At 46.9% G+C, this 21,179-nt stretch overlaps 1 protein-coding gene across 1 annotated transcript in view; it reads right to left on the bottom strand.

Moving 5' to 3' along the window:
- The window catches only part of Hira (histone cell cycle regulator-like protein), a 257,277-nt gene that overhangs the window by 149,669 nt on the left and 86,429 nt on the right, over positions 1–21,179 (bottom strand). Inside the window, exon 6 of the mRNA XM_068358689.1 lies at positions 11,230–11,397. Within this exon, the coding sequence (XP_068214790.1) occupies positions 11,230–11,397 (168 nt within the window). The remainder of the gene's footprint in view (positions 1–11,229; positions 11,398–21,179) is intronic.

The raw sequence follows: 21,179 nt of genomic DNA, 5'->3' as shown, positions 1-21,179 counted from the left end.
TAAAGACTAGCATCCTAAAACTATGACTAAAGTGGGATCGTTATCCATGTAGAAAGGGTTCAACCTCTTATGGTGCTAAAGGCTATTAGGAATGCTTTCACCTTTTTACTTTTTATCCCACATGGCACTTACTCTTTTGGCTTACATTAGTCCTATTTTCCTATACTGTATTATGTGGGTGAACATTGAAGTTTAAATATTTATCTTTCTGATTTTGTTAAACTACTTAGTAATAATAATAATCTGTAAATTTCTAGTATTCGGATAAGAACAAAGATTTCTCTTTTACCTCATCAGAATAATAAAATAAGTGTTCTGTATTTTCCATCAGTGCAATCATAATTCAAGTCTAAAATTTTCTAAAATAAATTTAGGAATAAAAATTATGAACTATCACGTTAAAAAATATGCAAAATAAAAAGGACATTAAAAATAGAGTTTGTTCCGACACAGATACAAACCTTTCACTATTTATAGGGTATTACTTTAGGCAACGCTGAAAACCAGCCAAGACAATTTTGGTGAGGAAAATTACCCCATCCGCTAGTTAGCGGAAGGGGGTTGGGGTAGACTGGCTACCCCGCTCACTCACACCTGTCGGTTGAGTAACCACCTTTACTTTTGGCTCGGTAGAGTGCAGACGTGCCCTCTCTCTCACCCGTTAAAACAAACTGCTTTGACTTTATTACTTTTCCTTTTTTTTTGTGTATCGGTGTGTGTTTGGTTATTGTCCCGCTATGTGGACATGTCCAGGTATTGTCGTCCATGGAGACGGACCCTCACCCTTTATGCCCTGCTTGCCGGGGACGTCAGTATTCGCGGGACAACACCCCTTCCGAGTGTAGGGAGTGGCCTGCCTCCCAGTGGGAGAGGTTTGCGCGTAAAAAGAAGAAGTCTAAGCGCAAATCTTCGCTTTCGGGGTCTTCCTCGAAATCGAAGAAATCGTGGGCTTCTGCTTCCTCTACGCCCAAATCTCTCCCCGAAGCTAATGTTCGACCAGGCCCTTCCGATCTCTCCCCGAAGCTAATGTTCGACCAGGCCCTTCCGGGGCACGGCTGAGCAGTAGCGCAGGGCGTGTGACTCCAGGTCAACCCTATGGGATAGGCAAAGGTGTCGGCTCCTTCCCCTCCCCCAGGAAGTGCCTGTTCTTTTTCAGACATTGTGTCTTTGTGGCCATCGCTGGGCGTCAATGGTCCCCCTTCGAAGGAAGTTCTCCTCGAACTCCTCCGAAGGGGAGCAGAGAAAAGGCGGTCATCTCCTTCCTCTGCGGAGGTTGATCCTCCTCTTGTTGGCGCAGGCGCTGTTGCCCGTCGGTCAGGCCGAGAGTCTGGTTCCGACACCGAGGAGTCAGCTAACCCACCAGGGGCGGTGGCAGGGCTCTTTCCAAGGCAAGTTTCCCCTTTGGGGGAACAAATCTCTCGTTCGCGAGAAAAGATTGCCTCTGTACATCGGCAATCTCCTTACGCTTTTGGTTCTCCTCCAGGGGTGGAACGAGAACCTTGTTATAAGCGTAGTTCCCCTCCCCTGCGGAGGAATTATCTGTAGACCTTGATCAGTTTCCCTCTCGGGCGGAGTCTGTTGAACGTTCCTCTCCGGAGGTTCGTAGAGTGGAGGGGTGGGTAACCCTTCTCCACCCCGGGCGCTCTTCTCCTCGGGCTGTGAGACATCTTTATGAACCTGCTGGTTACTTAAAAAGAACAGCAAAAGCTCGCCCCTTGTACAAGCACTTTTTTTCAACACGGGGAAGGACAAGAGGAGGGTCACGAGGAATACTATTTCCTCCTGGATAAGGAAAGTAATCGAATACGCTCTCTGTCCAGACCCTCCTCTGTCCAACCGACCCAGGGCTAATGACGTCAGGAGGCATTGCAACGTCTCTGGCGTTCAAGAAAAATTTTTCTGTGGCACAGGTACTACAAGCGGGCGTGTGGAAGCGTCAGACGACCTTCACACCCCATTGGTCCTGTGGTGGTCGCACAACAAGTGATCTAATGCCTAAGGCTCCTTGATGGACAAGTAGCAGAGAGTTGAGGGCTGAGGTTACCCGGGTTAGTCTAGGGTGAATGAAAAGAATGTCCGGCTCCCTTCTTTCTTTCGCCTTCTCCGCCCCTGGGGAAACAGCTCAGCAAGACCGAAGCATAGCTGACCTCACCCTTCTGCAGGTAAGATTCATTACCCTTGTGCATCCTGAGTACGAATAAATACTTTGTTACGTCACCAATACCTCGTGAGGGAGGGTATTGGATATGTCTTAGAACTCATGCTTATCCTCAAGTTCCTACTTAATGACAAGCCACGAGTCTCTCTCAAAGAGGCTTCTGCAGGCCGCTATAATTGAGTTACCTTGTAACTACTACTTTGATTTTAGCGAGGGTAGAGTTCCTACTAATTAGAGGGAACTCCGGGTCATGACCAAGGCCAGTTGGTAGAACTTCCTCCTTCATAAGAGTAAGTCACCCTATAAATAGCAAAAGGTTTGTATCTGTCGGAATAAATAACAAATTTGGAAATAATTTGTATTTTTCCTAAAATACAAACCTGGAGCTATCTATACAAATTGGCCCACCACCCTGTCCCCCTAGAAGTCCTGCCAGAAAGCAAAAGTGATTACTCAACCGACAGGTGTGAGTGAGAGGGGTAGCCAGTCTACCACAACCCTCTTCCGCTAACTAGCGGATGGGGTAATTATCCCTCATTAAAATTGTCTTAGCTGGTTTTCAGCATTGCCGAAAGTAATACCCTATAAATAGCTCCAGGTTTGTATGTTAGGAAAAATACAAATCACTTCCAAATTTGTTATATTGAGGTGTTGCTATAAATCACAATAAATTCACTCAGATATAAAACTAATGGTTTATCCTCAAATGAATTTTCAGCATAGAAGGAAAAATAGTTTATAAAAATAAGTTAAATTTTGTTATAAGCATTTTACTTATCCTATAGGGTACAGTCCCATGTACTCTACTTTCCAACGTTCTTTATTATCTTTGACTCTTCTTAATAGATGTGTATGGCACAGTGCTAGGGTTGGGGAGGCCATTCAGCTGCTAGGTCCAATTTGGGGGAAACTTGTGAAATAGCACAATGATGTAAAATTTAGAAGAGATTGGCAGCAAGATGGAAAGAGCAGAGTGGAGATAGAGTAAAAAAAACTAAAGAGTGGGTTGAGCTATGGGCAGAAAGGGACTCTTTGTCGACCCTCAACTAATGCCTAAAGTGCACCCCATGAGCTGCACCGACAATAATTCACATTTTTTTAGGAGTCTCTTCAGATTCTTAGATGTTTTTAAAACCAAAACATAAGAATAAAAATTATATAAAATTTCTATAATGTTCTCTTGTTTGAGGATACACTCTAGTGGCACACTATCCTATCTTATTTCTCTTCCGCTTGTATTTTTTAAGTTTTTATAGTTTACATATGAAAGATCTATTTTAATGTTGTTACTGATTTAATATATTTTAATTGATCATTACTTCTCTAGTAGGTTGTTTATTTCCTTTCCTCACTGGGATATTTTTCCCTGTCGGAGCCCTTGGGCCTAGAGCATCCCGCTTTTCCAATTAGGGTTTTAGCTTGGCTAGTAGTAGTAATAATAATAATAATATGTTATTTTTATTAATAAAATAAATTTTTGAATATACTTACCCGGTGATTATATAAGCTGCAGCTCTGCTGCCCGACAGAAAAACTCTACGTTCAAAATCCGCCAGCGATCGCTATGCAGGTAGGGGGTGTACTTCAACAGCGCCATCTGTCGTGCAGGTACTCAGTACTCAATGTAAACACAGAACTCAATTTTCTCCTCGGTCCACTGGGTCTCTATTGGGGAGGAAGGGAGGGTCCTTTAATATATAATCACCGGGTAAGTATATTCAAAAATTTATTTTATTAATAAAAATAACATTTTTCAATATTAAACTTAGCCGGTGATTATATAAGCTGATTCACACCCAGGGGGGTGGGTAGAGACCAGCATTAATTGTTTACATTATTATGAGCTAAGGATTTTGTATTTAATTTTAGCAGTTATTCAAAATAACAAACATAAAATAAATAAGTACCTGGTAAGGAAGTCGACTTGAACAATTACTCTGCCTTTTTTAAGTACGTCTTCCTTACTGAGCCTCGCGATCCTCTTAGGATGCTGAGCGACTCCTAGGAGCTGAAGTATCAAGGGTTGCAACCCATACTACAGGACCTCATCAAAACCTCTAATCTAGGCGCTTCTCAAGAAAAGAATTTGACCACCCGCCAAATCAACCAGGATGCGAAAGGCTTCTTAGCCTTCCGGACAACCCAAAAACAACAATAAAAAACATTTCAAGAGAAAGATTAAAAAAGGTTATGGAATTAGGGGAATGTAGTGGTTGAGCCCTCACCCACTACTGCACTCGCTGCTACGAATGGTCCCAGGGTGTAGCAGTTCTCGTAAAGAGACTGGACATCTTTAAGATAAAAAGACGCGAACACTGACTTGCTTCTCCAATAGGTTGCGTCCATTATACTCTGCAGAGATCTATTTTGTTTAAAGGCCACTGAAGTTGCGACAGCTCTAACTTCATGTGTCCTTACCTTCAGCAAAGCATGGTCTTCCTCATTCAGATGGGAATGAGCTTCTCGTATCAACAGTCTGATATAATAGGAAACTGCATTCTTTGACATAGGCAAAGAAGGTTTCTTAATAGCACACCATAAAGCTTCTGACTGTCCTCGTAAAGGTTTAGTTCGTCTTAAATAGAACTTAAGAGCTCTAACAGGGCATAAGACTCTTTCTAGTTCATTTCCAACCAAATTTGAAAGGCTTGGAATATCGAACGATTTCGGCCAAGGACGAGAAGGTAGCTCGTTTTTGGCTATTATTATTATTATTATTATTATTTGCTAAGCTACAACCCTAGCTGGAAAAGCAAAATGCTATAAGCCCAGGGGCCCCAACAGGGAAAATAGCCCAGTAAGGAAAGGAAAGAAGGAAAAATAGAATATTTTAAGAAGAAACATTAAAATAAATATTTCTTATATAAACTATGAAAACTTTAACAAAACAAGAGGAAGAGAAATTAAATAGAATAGTGTGCCTGATTGTACCCTCAAGCAAGAGAACTCTAACCCAAGACAGTGGAAGACCATGGTACAGAGGCTATGGCACTACCCAAGACTAGAGAACAATGGTTTGATTTTGGAGTGTCCTTCTCCTAGAAGAGCTGCTTACCATAGCTAAAGAGTCTCTTCTACCCTTACTAAGAGGAAAGTAGCCACAGAACAAATACAGTGCAGTAGTTAACCCCTTGAGCGAAGAAGAATTGTTTAGTAACCTCAGTGTTGTCAGGTGTGTGAGGACAGAGGAGAATCTGTTAAGAATAGGCCAGACTATTCGGCGTATGTGTAGGCAAAGAGAAAGAACCGTAACCAAAGAGAAGGATCCAACATAGTACTGTCTGGCCAGTCAAAGGACCCCATAACTCTCTGGCAGTAGTATTTCAACGGGCGGCTGGTGCCTTGGCCAACCTACTACTAGAAAACCAAGCTGTAAAGAACATGTAGCCGTTTCAGATGAAAATCCGATGTTCCTGCTGAAGGCGTGTATCTCACTGACTCTTTTAGCTGTTGCTAAGCAAACGAGGAAAAGTGTCTTTAAAGTGAGATCTTTAAAGGAGGCTGATTGTAGTGGCTCGAACCTTTCTGACATAAGGAATCTTAGTACCACGTCTAAATTCCAACCCGGTGTAGCCAAACGACGCTCCTTCGAGGTCTCAAAAGACTTAAGGAGGTCCTGTAGATCTTTGTTGTTAGAAAGATCTAAGCCTCTGTGACGGAAGACTGCTGCCAACATGCTTCTGTAACCTTTGATAGTGGGAGCTGAAAGAGATCTTTCCTTCCTCAGGTATAATAGGAAGTCAGCTATTTGGGTTACAGAGGTCCTGGTCGAGGATACTGATACCGACTTGCACCAGTTTCGGAAGACTTCCCACTTCAACTGGTAGACTCTAAGAGTGGATGTCCTCCTTGCTCTAGCAATCGCCCTGGCTGCCTCCTTCGAAAAGCCTCTAGCTCTAGTGAGTCTTTCGATAGTCTGAAGGCAGTCAGACGAAGAGCGTGGAGGCCTGGGTGTACCTTCTTTACGTGTGGCTGACGTAGAAGGTCCACTCTTAGAGGAAGAGTTCTGGGAACGTCCACCAGCCATTGAAGTACCTTGGTGAACCATTCTCTCGCGGGCCAGAGGGGAGCAACTAACGTCAACCTTGTCCCTTCGTGAGAGGCGAACTTCTGCAGTACCTTGTTGACAATCTTGAACGGGGGGAATGCATAAAGGTCTAGATGGGACCAATCCAGTAGAAAGGCATCTATATGTACTGCTGCTGGGTCCGGGATTGGTGAGCAATATATTGGGAGCCTCCTGGTCATCGAGGTTGCAAAGAGATCTATGGTAGGCTGGCCCCATGTGGCCCATAGACTCTTGCACACATCCTTGTGTAGGATCCATTCTGTTGGAATGATTTGACCCTTCCGACTGAGGCAATCCGCCATGACATTCATGTTGCCTTGAATGAACCTCGTTACTAGAGAAAGGTTTAGATCTCTTGACCAGGTGAGGAGGTCCCTTGCGATCTCGTACAACGTCATAAAATGGGTCCCTCCTTGCTTGGAGATGTACGCCAAGGCCGTGGTGTTGTCTGAGTTCACCTCCACCACCTTGCCTTGAAGGAGGGACTTGAAGCTTTTCAAGGCCAGATGAACTGCCAGTAGCTCCTTGCAGTTGATATGTAACATTCTTTGATTCGAGTTCCAAGTTCCCGAGCATTCCCGACCATCTAATGTCGCACCCCAGCCCGTGTCCGATGCGTCCGAGAAGAGAACGTGGTTGGGGGTCTGAACAGCCAGGGGCAGACCCTCTCTGAGGTTGATGTTGTCCTTCCACCAAGTCAGTGATGACTTCATCTTCTCGGAAATGGGGATCGAGACCGCTTCTAGCGTCTTGTCCTTCTTCCAGTAAACAGCTAGGTGAAATTGAAGGGGACGAAGGTGTAGTCTCCCTAACGAAATGAACTGTTCCAGGGATGAAAGCGTCCCTATCAGACTCATCCACTGTCTGACTGAACATCGTTCCTTCTTTAGCATGTTCTGGATGCATCCTTGGGCTTGACTTGTTCTGGGGGCCGACGGAAAAGCCCGAAAAGCTTGACTGTGAATCTCCATCCCTAAGTACACTATAGTTTGGGATGGGACCAGTTGGGACTTTTCTATATTGACCAGGAGACCCAATTCCTTGGTCAGATCTAGAGTCCACTTTAGATTCTCCAGACAGCGACGACTGGAAGAAACTCTTAGAAGCCAGTCGTCCAAATAGAGGGAGGCTCTGATATCCGCTAAATGCAGGAATTTGGCAATATTCCTCATCAGCCTCGTAAAGACAAGAGGAGCTGTGCTTAGGCCAAAGCACAGGGCTTGAAATTGGTAGACAACCTTTTCGTAAACGAATCTCAGCAAAGGTTGGGATTCTGGGTGGATGGGGACGTGAAAGTAAGCGTCCCTTAGGTCTAAAGAGACCATCCAGTCTTCCTTCCTGACCGCTGCTAGAACGGACTTTGTGGTCTCCATGGCGAACGTCTGCTTTGTGACAAAGACATTCAGCGCACTGACGTCTAGCACCGGCCTCCACCCTCCTGTCTTCTTTACCACTAAGAAGAGACGGTTGTAGAAGCCCGGGGATTGATGGTCCCGGACTTTGACTACCGCTCCCTTTTCTAGTAAGAGAGACACCTCCTGCTTCAAAGCTAGTCTCTTGTCTTCCTCTCTGTACCTGGGAGAGAGATCGATGGGAGACGTTGCTAGAGGGGGTTTGCGTACAAACGGGATCTTGTACCCTTCTCTGAGCAACTTCACAGATTGTGCATCTGCGCCCCTTTTCTCCCAGGTCTGCCAGAAGTTCTTGAGTCTGGCTCCCACTGCTGTCTGAAGAAGGTGGCAGTCAGACTCTGCCCTTAAAGGACTTGGTACCTTTCTTCTTCCCACGTCTCCCTTCGGCACGAGCACCTCCTCTGCTGGAGGCTCTGCCACGAAAGGGCGGAATGAATCTGGATGCTGGAGTGTCCATCCTGGGTCTAGACAAGGTAGGCAAAGGGGTGGCTTTGCGGGCAGAGGACGCAACCAGGTCATGAGTGTCTTTTTGAATCAAGGAGGCAGCAATCTCCTTTATCAAGTCCTCTGGGAAAAGGCACTTTGAGAGAGGAGCAAACAGAAGTTCCGATCTCTGACACGGTGTTACTCCAGCTGACAGGAAAGAGCAAAGGTTTTCCCGTTTCTTGAGGACCCCGGAAACGAACGAAGCCGCAAGCTCACTGGATCCGTCACGTATGGCCTTGTCCATACAGGACATAATGAGCAAGGAAGCTTCCTTGTCAGAAGGGGAGATCTTCCTGCTCAAAGCTCCCAGACACCAGTCCAAAAAGTTAAAGACCTCGAAGGCTCTAAACACTCCTTTCAACAGATGGTCTAAGTCTGAAGGAGACCAACAAATCTTAGAGCGTCTCATGGCCAGCCTGCGGGGAGAGTCTACTAGACTTGAGAAGTCGCCCTGGGCAGAGGCAGGAACTCCCAAGCCGAGAACTTCTCCCGTGGCATACCAGACGCTCGATCTGGAAGAGAGTCTCGCAGGGGGAAACGTAAATGCTGTCTTCCCAAGGTTCTTTTTGGACTGCATCCAATCTCCTAAAACTCGTAAAGCTCTCTTGGACGAGCGGGCGAGGACGAGTTTCGTGAAGGCAGGCGCTGATGACTGCGTGCCTAAAGCGAACTCTGACGGAGGAGAGCGTGGAGCCGCAGGCACAAACTGATCAGGAAACATCTCCTTGAACAAAGCAAGAACTTTTCTAAAGTCCAAGGAGGGTTGCGTGGTCTTGGGTTCGTCGATGTCCGTATGCGGGTCGTCAATGTGTGCAGCGTCGTCATCATCAGAGAGTCCATCATCTGAAAACTGAGGAGGAAGCGGCAAAGGAGTAGCAATCGGCTGGTCAGCTGAGTCCGGCAGCACGGGTGCACGCGTGACTAAACCGGACGCAACGTCATGGAACTGTTGCCCAGTCTGTGAACTGGCAACAACCATGGCAGCGCGGGGACGCAAAGCGTCTACTCCAGACTGTCTAGTCTGCTGTGGGTGAGTAGAGGTAACCACACTGGGTTGCGGAGGTTGACGCACCGTGTCAAAACAAAACAACTTAGGTTGTTGTTGTACCTCGCGAACGTCAACGGAAGGTTCCGTGCGTCGCTGAACGTCAACATGCGGCTGGCAGGGTACACTGGAACGCATGGGTGGCGGAACTCTCACAGATGGAGTGCGGGAGAAGGTAGCCTCAGCGTCCACCGGACGCACAACCGTGGTTGGTTGTAGGCTAGAGGTTGGTGCAGCGTCAACCTTCTCCGCACGAAAGTCCTGCATCAATGACGTTAACTGTGACTGCATGGTCTGCAGCAAAGACCACTTAGGGTCTACAGGAGCAGGTGCGGCAACAGACGGAGTTACTGCCTGATGCGGTACCGCTTTGCCTCTCTTAGGAGGTGAGCAGTCGTCGGAAGACTGCAGCGAGTCCGAACTGACCCAGTGGCTACAACTGGGCCGTTGGACTTGCGCGGAAGGGACCGACTTGCGCTTAAGAGGCCGCGAGACCTTGGTCCATGGATTCTTATGAGAAACCTCTTCCGCAGACGAGGAATAAATGGGCTCTCTCGTCTTCGTGTGGGTGGGGCGATCTTGGGTAGATACGCCCGAAACCACGGAGGGAACATCTGTTCGCTGATTAAAGCCTCTCGAACCCTTTGGTCGTACGACATTGCTTCTCCCCTGGGCTTGGGAGCATGCAAGAGGTCCCGGACTGGGAGGACGACAGGCACGAACAGACGAACCCTCAAGCGCAACACTATCCACAACACTATCCACAACACTACCACTCACTTTATCACTACCCACTGCACTCTTATACACTTCAGCTCCTTGACGTCTGCCATGAGCTGGTTACGGTCACTAGCCAAAGACTCGACTCTCTCACCCAGAGCCTGAATGGCACGCATCATATCTGCCATCGAAGGTTGTTGAGTGCTAGAAGGGGGATCAGGAGCAACCACTACAGGGGAAGGAATAGGTTGTGGGGCATGAGGAGAGGAAATATCAACGGAGCGAGATGAACTTCTCCTGACTCTATCTCTCTCTAGCCTACGTGAATATTTCTGGAATTCGAGAAAATCGAATTCCGAAAGCCCAACGCATTCCTCACATCGATCTTCCAATTGACAGGATTTATCCCGACAATTGGAACAAACGGTGTGCGGATCGATAGAGGCCTTCGGAAGACGCCTTGAACAGTCCCTAGCACTACACTTTCTGTATTTAGGGACTTGAGAAGGGTCAGCCATTTTGAATTAGTCAAAGGGGAATTCAAAAAACTATCCAAAGTCGTCAACAAATAATCCGATATCAACAAAAGAATGCAAGGATTTATTGAAGATAACGTCTGCACAGCGAAAGCTCAAAACTAGAAATGTGTACTTCACCAAAATATGTGAAAACCAATCCAGTAAGCAACAGCGAATTTAGTAGGTCTTGCCGGTGGCACGACAGAGAGAAAATTGAGTTGTGTTTACATTGAGTACTGAGTACCTGCACGACAGATGGCGCTGTTGAAGTACACCCCCTACCTGCATAGCGATCGCTGGCGGATTTTGAACGTAGAGTTTTTCTGTCGGGCAGCAGAGCTGCAGCTTATATAATCACCGGCTAAGTTTAATATTGAAAAAATAATAATAATAATAATAATAATAATGATAATAATAACAATAACAATAATAATAATGGCCTTCAGTTACGAAAGCTCGAAAACTAGGAATATGCTAAAAGGTGGGAGGACCATGATGGAAATGGAAAAGGGAGACAGGTAAAGATTTGGACCAAATTGGAATTCAACATGGAATAGCACAAGATTGAAGTCAATTGATGGAAGTCTTTTCATTTTAATCTCATAAATGAAAAATCCTACATATAATCATAAAACATGATAAATAAAGTACAGTAATACAATTTCAAATGATAAATAAAGTAAAAAATTTCAATGCAAGTGGAGAGTTAACCATGGGTATTTCACTTTACTCTTAAAAACTTAGTATATATTTGAATGATATAAATCTTCATAGGTTCAAAAAGATTGCAAATGAAGCATCTACAAGATGAAAATACTTACTACACACGTAATAGGTTTTCTATGTCCAACAAAATCCTTGTCAGTGTTCCATCCATCCCGTTCAACGATCTGTGCTGTGGGTCCACCATTGTTCATGGCATGCGCAGAAACTAAATACTGACCATCTGGCGACCAACTGGGTCGCAATACCGTAGTTGTACCTCCACACTGGGGATGCAAATAAGGAAAGGTTCAAGTATACATTATACACAAGAATAAATATTTCAGTCTTAATATTAGGAGTAAAAGGACAAAATATTTAGATTTTTACTTATTCAATAAAATTCTAACTTAAATTTTGTTTTAAACTGCTATGAAGGCAGTTAAAAGTGTGAGTGTTATGCATTTGGTTCTTAAATGCCTTTTCCTTAGGTTATAGGGACAAATGCAGAGATGACTAGAAGTAGAATTCTCCTAAGTCTGGAGTTTCCTTCAGGAAAAAGTACAACTTACTTTTACAAGTAGCTATCTATTCTGATAAGAGATATGTGGGAAGTTTAATCTTCCAGACTTACTAAATCCCAACTATTGATGCTAATATGCCGTGAGAGGTTAATAAGACAGTCCATTAACAAAGAAAAATGTCACTTACTCATATATGAAAAAGGGAAGAATGATCTCTTCAAGTTCGAATACAGTATACTGATACAGCCAGCTGATAAGGCCTGCCAGTTTGGGAATTGTCTAGGAACTTCATTTGAGGAAATTCCACAGTAACTGTTCTTTCACCATCTTTTGCATAGGAAACTTAGGCTCCAGTATAATTATTGTAATCTGACACAAAAAGATAATAATATTCTACCTAAGTCACTCATCAGATCATAGCTTTAAGATATACGATTTAACTCATCAAAAGCTTAGGTACTCTAATGTGTAACTTTAATCCAGCCAAACTAACATAAAGTTACCTATAATGTCTATGGTCAGGGTAGAGCAGCACTGGTCTTAGGGGGTGTCTTAGGGTGCCATACATATGGTACAAGACCATGTCCTTGTTTCTTGAGGGGCTGTCTCCGAGTCAGACAACCCATTGATAGCCCTAATGCAGGCTAGGACTTGCCAGGTGTACTCCAACTCCGTACGTTTTGCTTCCGATTGAAACTTAGGACTCGCCACCCTTGGGAGATATTCGTCATTAGAGTCCAAGTATTCAACCGCCTTCAAGCTCTCACACATAAGAGCCTGGGGGTGGGTCAAAGTCGTCAACGGATGAGACATCTCGTGAAGATCCTGAAACAGATCTCCTGGCCCTCGCTTGCATGAGAGCTTCCCGTGCCTTGGCGTTCTTAGGGACCGTCTTAGCGTCCTTAGGTTTCCTACAGGACGGCAAATACTCCTCCAGCAAGGAAGGTCTGGAGGATACCTGCCATTTCTTAGGGGCCTGAACCTCTCTTGCCAGAGGTTCATCGTCCTCTGGAGGTGGTCTAGAGACAGATCGTGGTTCGGGGGGGGAACTATCTTGATCGGTGACGGTCTAAAGTAGGGCACAGGAGAGATCTCGCAAGGAGAGACTAAGTACCTTCTAAAACGAGGGTGAATGATTGATTGAGAGTTGTCTGGCATCCTCCTTTTCTGCCTTGTCGTCAAGACTGGTGTTAACTAAAGGGAGTTGAGATCCTCTCTAATCCCTTGGGTACCTTTTGCACCTCCCTGCAATCTACCAATATAGAAGAAAGGAGCGTTTATGGTTCCGGGTCCCTGGAGGAAGAAGCTCTCTTCCTAGGGTCAGTTAGAAAGACTGAGGAAGAGGAGAAGGAAACAGACTTCTCCAACGGAATCCTAGGTGTGGAAGCCACAGCAGATCTCTGCCTGTATGCAATAGGCATTGGCTGGAATGTGGCTATCACCACCAGCGTGACAGCTTTGATGAGGTTGTCAAACTAAGATGGCTATTCTCCTACAGACAAGAGGTCCGGGGTGTCCTTGGGGAGTCCTAGAGGTGGAGAGCGCTTCCTCGAACGGAGTTTCTTCGGAACCTGAAACCGAGGAGGAAGATGGAAGAGGAACAGGTATCTGGCCTATCTGTTCGAAGGCTCTTTGAACCCTTCTAGGAAAGGAAGGGGTCATTCCCTTGGTGCTGCAGATTTCTCCAAAGTCAAGTCCTCTCTAGAAACCTCCTTGCTCATGGGGGAGCATGAAATGTTCGTGGGAATGCGTAAAAAGTACGCAGGAACATCAATTTCACAGGCAGGTGCACGCAATTCACAAGTGGAAGATGAAGAATTTGGAGGAGAAGGCCAGGAAAACCTTGGAGACCTTTGACACCCAGGAGAGACGTGCTGGAGATCGTCTAAAAGGAAAGTGTCCCATTTATGAGCGACGCCTTAGTGATCGTCGCATAGGAGACTGATGAGGAGCAGCGTGACACAGAGAGCGTTGCAATGTCGATCGGCAAGCAGGATGAAGAGTTGGGGATCGACGATCAGGTGACATATGCGGTGGCAAGCGGCGAGTAGGAGAGCAACTCATAGAAGATCTGCGAGATGGAGAAGCAGTGTCCAGGCGAATGGCGAGATTGCGTGAGGTGTGCCGGAGATCGCTGAGCGAACGCGTGGAAGGTCACGTCCTGACGAACGACAAGCAGATGGAAAACAGCGATCGTGAAAAGACTCGTAGTCAGCTACAGCAGAAGAACGACAGTCAGCAGAGCGTCAAACATGTGCCAGCGGGTGGCAATCACGAGGAGTTGAGTGACGAGCAAGAGACGGGGAGTAACGATCACGAGGAGACTGACGATCATGAGCTGAAGAACGATGAGAAGATCGTTGATCTCACTAACTGGAGTGATGCCTGAAAGAGGGAGAACGTAGCGGACTACAGTCACTGGAAAACGAAGAGGTCCAAGGATGACGGGAGGACTCACCATCAGTAGGAGGTCGTCGAAGAGAGGGCGAACGGGTGCACTGATCATGAGGGCGAACTGGACTAGCTGGAACAGGGGAAGGCAAGAGGTGGGCCTCAAACACAGCTAGAGCATCAACAGAAAGGAACTTCAATCTCAGAGGCAACAGAAGGATCCCTTCGGAGACCCCACTGCAGGAGTTCAAGGACTTCCTTGGAAGGAGGTCCAACCACACCCAATGACAGCCAAGCCTGCAGTACATCTGAAAAAGAGAATGGCTTGCCCGAGGGTAGGGGCAAAGGTGCTTCTCTAAGGGAGACAACAACATCCCTGGAACCCAGAGGTTACCAAGGAGTAATCGGTCTACAATCCTGCTCGACTGTCCCTCAGAAGAGGCAGAGTAAGAAGGAGTTTGGGGAAGAGATTGGGGGGGGGGAAGGGAGAGGTGGGGGTGAGAGAAGAAGTCCTAGGTTTCTTAGCCCTTGAGGAAGACCCCAAAGGCGAAGAATCTCTCAGACTACTTCTTTTGCCGGTGGCCAAATTTCTCCCACAGGGAGGCAGACCACTCCCTACACTCATCGCAGGTAGAATAGCAGCGATGTCCTCTGCAGGTCGGACACAGAGAATGAAGTCGGTCTCAACCGAGGACAAGAAGGAGCTGCAAGAGCACCCTCCAGGCCATGGACAAGTGCGTGAGAGGACCGTCAAGAAGCAATCTTACTTGAAAAAAAAAAAAAAAAAAAGTAAGAAAAACAATGGTCTGTATAGCAGCATATTTTGAGGATGCAAAGAGCACACATCCATTTTCCTCGAGTCAAAAGAAAAAAAAAAGTGACATAATTTCACTGATGTGTGAGTGAGCAGGGTAGCTGGTAACCCCCAGCTACACACTCTCCATTACCCCACTAACTAGTGGTTGAGAGGTTGCCACCTCGCATTAAATGCTTATTGGATAGTCTTCCAGTTTCTCCTAAAGACAATCCTTATTAAACAGTGTAAGTTTATTGTCGGAATAACTTGATTTTCATTTTCCTATTTATTAATTTTTACAAACGACGTAAATTTTAAACCAACTTATGAAACGACGTAAAGTGAGGTAGGCCTATACCTATACAAAAATAGAGAAGCAACGAATTGACTGAAACATCTGAAAAGTTGAAAAGAAGAAATTTAGTGAAGTAAGAGGAGTGCCTCCACTTCCTCAAACAGTTTTAGAGATGCCAACTCATCATAATAATTATCCTCAGTAAGCAATTGTTTGCAAACGTGTAGGCTACAGCTGGACTCAAGTACAGTATTGCTTTATAGAAATACTTTATAAAATGATAAATACTGAGCATGAACGTGAGGACAAATTTTCTTTTAGAATTTGGCAACTATGCATCAATTATTGTAGTTTTCCAAAGCGAGGTATAGTTCTGCCATGATTACACATGCTGTGTAATAACCAAATTATTGATCTCAAATCTTAGGAATTTTATAATTCATAGGATTCAATATTATATTGATGACTTACAGTGCTGGCATAGAAAATAAAGTAAACGAAAATAAGTTTAGCCTAACAAGACAACAAAAGCACAGTTCTATATGTTTCACATATAGCTGTATGTAATACAAGTTAAAAAAATAAAGACTGATTGCATAAGCAATCTCTGGGGATTAAATATAAATTTTGTTAGCAAAAACTCCAGATAACATTAGCAATCAAATGCTCTATTATTACATATATCAATATTCTTTTTCTAGCCTGCTTAGATAAGCAAAACCTTCATGATTCTGGTTTGCTCTACTTGTTATGCAAGCCTTACTACTAAGCTCAGATCCTTAGTAACATTTGGTCATAACTTCTTCAGATAGGAAAGATTAAATCTTTTTATCATGCTGTGGGTTTCCTGACAATACAGGCTATGCTTGTGGGTTTACCTTTATTTCTCTCTACTACATACATACATACATACATATAACAAGCCACTTCCCCCAATTTTGGGGGGTAGCCGACATCAAACAAATGAAACAAAAAAGAGGACCTCTCCTTTCTACATTCCTCCCAGCCTGAAAGGGGACTCAACTGAGTTCGGATGGTACTGCTAGGGTGCCACAGCCCACCCTCCCCCATTATCCACCACAGATGAAGCTTCATAACGCTGAACCCCCTACTGCTGCTACCTCCGCGGTCATCCAAGGCACCGGAGGAAGCCGCAGGGCCTGCAGGGCCTACAGGAACTGCGTCACAATCGCTCGCCATTCATTCCTATTTCTAGCACGCTCTCTTGCCCCTCTCACATCTATCCTCCTATCACCCAGAGCTTTCTTTACTCCATCCATCCACACAAACCTTGGCCTTCCTCTTGTACTTCTCCCATCATCTCTTGCATTCATCACCTTCTTTAGCAGACAGCCATTTTCCATTCACTCAACATAGCCAAACCACCTCAACACATTCATATCCCCTCTAGCTGCTAACTCATTTCTTACACCCGTTCTCACCCTCACTACTTCGTTCCTTACCCTATCTACTCGATATACACCAGCCATACTCCTTAGACACTTCATCTCAAACACATTCAATTTCTGTCTCTCCGTCACTTTCATTCCCCACAACTCCGATCCATACATCACAGTCGGTACAATCACTTTCTCATATAGAACTCTCTTTACATTCATGTCCAACCCTCTATTTTTTACTACTCTCTTAACTGCCCCCAACACTTTGCATCCTTAATTCACTCTCTGGCATACATCTGCTTCCACTCCACCATTTGCTGCAACAACAGACCCCAAGTACTTAAACTGATCCACCTCCTCAAGTAACTCTCCATTCAATATGACATTCAACCTTGCACCACCTTCCCCTCTTGTACATCTCATAACCTTACTCTTACCCACATTACCTCTCAACTTCCTTCTCTCACACACCCTTCTAAATTGTCACTAATCGGCCAAGCTTCTCTCCCGCGTGTGCAACCAGTACAGTATCATCCACAAACAACTGATTTACCTCCCATTCATGGTCATTCTCGTCTACCAGTTTCAATCCTCGACCAAGCACTCGAGCATTCACCTCTCTCACCACTTCATCAACATGACAAATTCGAAGATAATTTGTATTTTTCCTAACCATACAAACCTTAGCTATTTACATTAGGTTTACCTTTAGCGCAGCTGAAATGACGAGCCAATAGTTTTAACGAGGGTTAATTACCCCCGCGCTAGTTAGCGGGGGGTGGGGGAAGGGTAGCTTGCTACCCCTCCCCCCTCCACACACCGGTGACTTGCTTCACTTCACTTAGAGGTAGGACTTGACATGGGGGTCAGGGATGGCGGGCACATATGTGTAAATAGCTAAGGTTTGTATGGTTAGGAAAAATACAAATTATCTTCGAATTTGTAATTTGTTCCGTAACCGAAATACAAACCACGCTATTTACATTGGGTGACTTACCCCTTAGGAAGGCTGGAAAGTCCCCAGCCTTACTGACTTCGGCTTGCCCGGGGGCTCGATCCCTCAGTGAGCAGCACTAGAGAGAGGGAGCCCCTGTACCTCACAAGTTCCCAGCATCGCTAGGAACGAGTGGCCTACATAAGCAGTGTGAGGAGGAGAGTGTGACTCGTCCTATGAAGTTGACCTTGAGACCTTCAGATAGGAATTCTAGGATAGGACGTTCCCAATACCACCTCGTCAGGGTATGGGAGACGCAACAGTATTAAGCTTAATACTAGGAGCACAAAGAAGCATGGGTTACCTGCAGAGGTCGAGGTCAGCTATGCGAGGACCAGGATGCTGCTTCCCCAAGAGAGGGGAGAATGAAGAAAGAAGTAAGGGTCAGACATACTCTTTCATTCACGCAGACTAAGACCGGGTAACAACGCCCTCAACCTACTGCCACTTGTCCAAAAAGGAGCCTGAGGTTAGACCAGCTGTTGTGCAGCCACCACAGGGCCGATAGAAAACGTATCGAGGCTCCTGTGGGTCACGTCTTGCAGGTAGTGGGCTGTGAAGGTCGTTTGACGCTTCCAGACCCCAGCTTGAAGTACCTGCGTCACAGAGAAGTTTCTCTTGAAGGCCAGGGATGTAGCAATACCCCTGACATCGTGGGCCCGAGGGCGACGTGACGGAGGAGGGTCAGGATTCAGGGCATGGTGGATAACCCTTCGAATCCAAGCTGAGATGGTGTTCCTGGTGACCCTCCTCTTAGTCCTGCCTGTGCTCAAAAACAAAGCTCGCACTTGAGGACAGACTGCAGCCGTTCTCTTCAAGTAGTGCCTCAGACACCTCACTGGACATAGTAGCAGCTGGTCTGGGTCGCTTGTTACAGAACGGAGACTCGCGATCCTGAAAGAGTCGAACCGAGGATCCGGCACTCCAGGATTCTGAGTCTTGGCAACAAACTCAGGGACGAACCTGAACGTTACCTCCCCCCATCCCCTTGAATGGGCGATGTCGTACGAGAGACCATGAAGTTCACTAACCCGCTTGGCCGAAGCCAAGGCGAGTAGGAAAGCCGTCTTCCAAGACAGGTGGCGATCGGAGGCCTGGCGTAATGGCTCGAAGGGAGGTCTCTTAAGAGACCTGAGGACTCAAACCACGTTCCAAGGAGGAGGTCTCACTTCCAATTGGGGGCAGGTAAGCTCATAGCTACGTATGAGTAAAGAGAGTTCTAGCGATGAAGAAATATCCACGCCCTTCAATCTGAAGGCCAAGCTTAAGGCTGAGCAATAGCCTTTCACTGCCAAGACAGAAAGGCGCATTTCTTCCCGCAGATACACGAGGAAGTCTGCTATTGCTGGAATAGTGGCATCGAGTGGAGAGATACCCCTTCCACGACACCAACCACAAAAGACTCTCCACTTTGCTTGGTAGACTCCCTCAGAGGACCTTCGCAGGTGCCGAGACATTCTCTCCGCAACCTGTTGCGAAAAGCCTCTCTCCGCGAGGAGACGCTGGATAGTCTCCAGGCGTGAAGCCGAAGCGAGGCTACGGCCCTGTGAGGGACGCCGGAGTGGGGTTGTCTGAGAAGCTCGTGTCGTGGAGGAAGCTCCCTCGGGAGTTCCGTCAGGAGCTGCAGAAGGTCCGGAAACCATTCCGCGTGATGCCATAGCGGAGCTACCAGAGTCATCGAACAGTTGACTGATAGTCTGGTCCTGTTGAGCACCCTTCTCATCAGACAGAACGGTGGGAAGGCGTACACGTCGATGTTGTCCCACCGTTGCTGGAAAGCATCTTGCCAGAGTGCCTTGGGGTCTGGGACTGGGGAGCAGTACAGGGGCAGCTTGAAGTTCAAGGCTGTCGCGAACAAGTCCACAGTCGGGGAACCCCACAAAGTCAGGACTTTGTTGGCTATCTGAGGATCCAAAGACCACTCGGTACTCACTATCTGCGAAGCCCTGCTCAGACTGTCGGCGAGCACATTCCTCTTGCCAGGAATGAAGCGAGCTGATAGTGTTATCGAGTGGGTTTCAGTCCACCTCAAGAGTCTCTACTGCAAGATGGGATAGCTGTTGCAAAAAAGTGCCTCCCTGCTTGTTGATATAAGCCACTACCGTGGTGTTGTCGCTCATCACCACCACGTAGTGACCCGCCAGGGACCGTTGGAACTGCTTAAGAGCCAGAAAGACGGCCTTCAATTCTAGCAGGTTGATGTGTAGGCACTTTTCTGATTCTGACCAAAGGCCTGAGGCCCTCTGGTTCAGAACGTGCGCCCCCCACCCTTCTTTTGACGCGTCCGAAAACAGAGTCAATTCCGGGGGGAGGACGAGAAGACTCACTCCTTTCCGCAGGTTCTCGTCGACCAGCCACCACCGCAAGTCCGTCTGTTCCAGAGACCCCATTGGGATCAGAATGTCCGGGGAATCGGATCCTTAATTCCACCGGGACTTGAGCCGCCATTGAAGGGATCTCATCCTGAGGCGGCTGTTTGGAACAAGACGGGCCAGGGAGGATAGGTGACCTAAGAGACGCAACTACGATTGGGCGGGGAGTTCTTTTCGCCTGAGGAAGGGTTCCGCCACCCTCCTCAGTCTTGCTATCAGGTCGTCTGATGTTAAGGCTTTGTGGAGATTGGTGTCTATTAGCATGCCTAGATAAACCAGTTGTTGGGGCGGCTGCAGAGAGGACTTCTCGAGGTTTACCACGATCCCCAGATCCTGGCAAAGATCCAGAAGCCTGTCTCGATGCCGAAGAAGGGTCGACTCCGAGTCTGCTAGGATCAGCCAATCGTCCAGATAACGAAGGAGACGAATGCCGTTCCTGTGCGCCCAAGATGAAATCAGGGTGAACACTCTGGTGAACACCTGAGGAGCTGTGGAGAGACCGAAACACAGCACCTTGAACTGGTAGATCTTGTTGTCAAGGCAAAATCTCAGGTACTTCCTGGAAGACGGATGGATTGGGATCTGGAAGTACGCGTCCTTTAGATCCAGTGTGCACATGAAGTCTTGTGGTCTCACCGCAAGTCTGACCGTGTCTGCTGTCTCCATGCTGAACTGGGTTTGCTTGACAAACCTCTTTAGAGCTGAAAGATCGATGACGGGTCTCCAGCCTCCAGTAGCCTTCTCTACAAGAAAGAGTCGACTGAAGAAGCCTGGGAAGCCGTCCCCGACCTCCTGGAGAGCACCCTTCTTGAGCATGGTCTCGACTTCGGCCTGAAGGGCCAGCCCCTTTGCAGATCCCGTGGCATAGGAGCTCAACGACACTGGATTCATTGTCAGGGGAGGTTGAAATGTTGTGAACGGGACGCGATAGCCTTGGCCGATCACTGAGACCGTCCAAGCATCGGCCCCGTGGTGCTGCCACCTGCGGACGCAACGCTGAAGGCATCCCCCCACAGGTGGACACGCAGGGGGACTGCCACCCCTAGGGCTTGCAGCCGCGGCCGCCACCCCTAGGAGTCTTGCTTCCCCTGGAGGACTTACCGCCCCTCTTGACCTTAGCTGGAAAGGGCTGGGGCTTAGACACCACCTTCTTAACTGCCGGTGCCTGCTTGGGAGCCTTACGAGGCTGTTGCTGCTGTTGTGGCGAGGCTGGAGGCTTATAGGGCCGAGTTGTAAGGGCCCTATGGAGGAGGGAGTCCGTGCTGGATTTCCTCCACCTCTCAGCCGTTCGCTCCAT

Source organism: Palaemon carinicauda, chromosome 35 (assembly GCF_036898095.1).
Source record: "Palaemon carinicauda isolate YSFRI2023 chromosome 35, ASM3689809v2, whole genome shotgun sequence".
Classification (NCBI taxonomy): Eukaryota; Metazoa; Arthropoda; class Malacostraca; order Decapoda; family Palaemonidae; genus Palaemon; species Palaemon carinicauda.
Note: the sequence above shows the minus strand (reverse complement) of the source record. Positions and strands in the feature narration are given on the sequence as shown.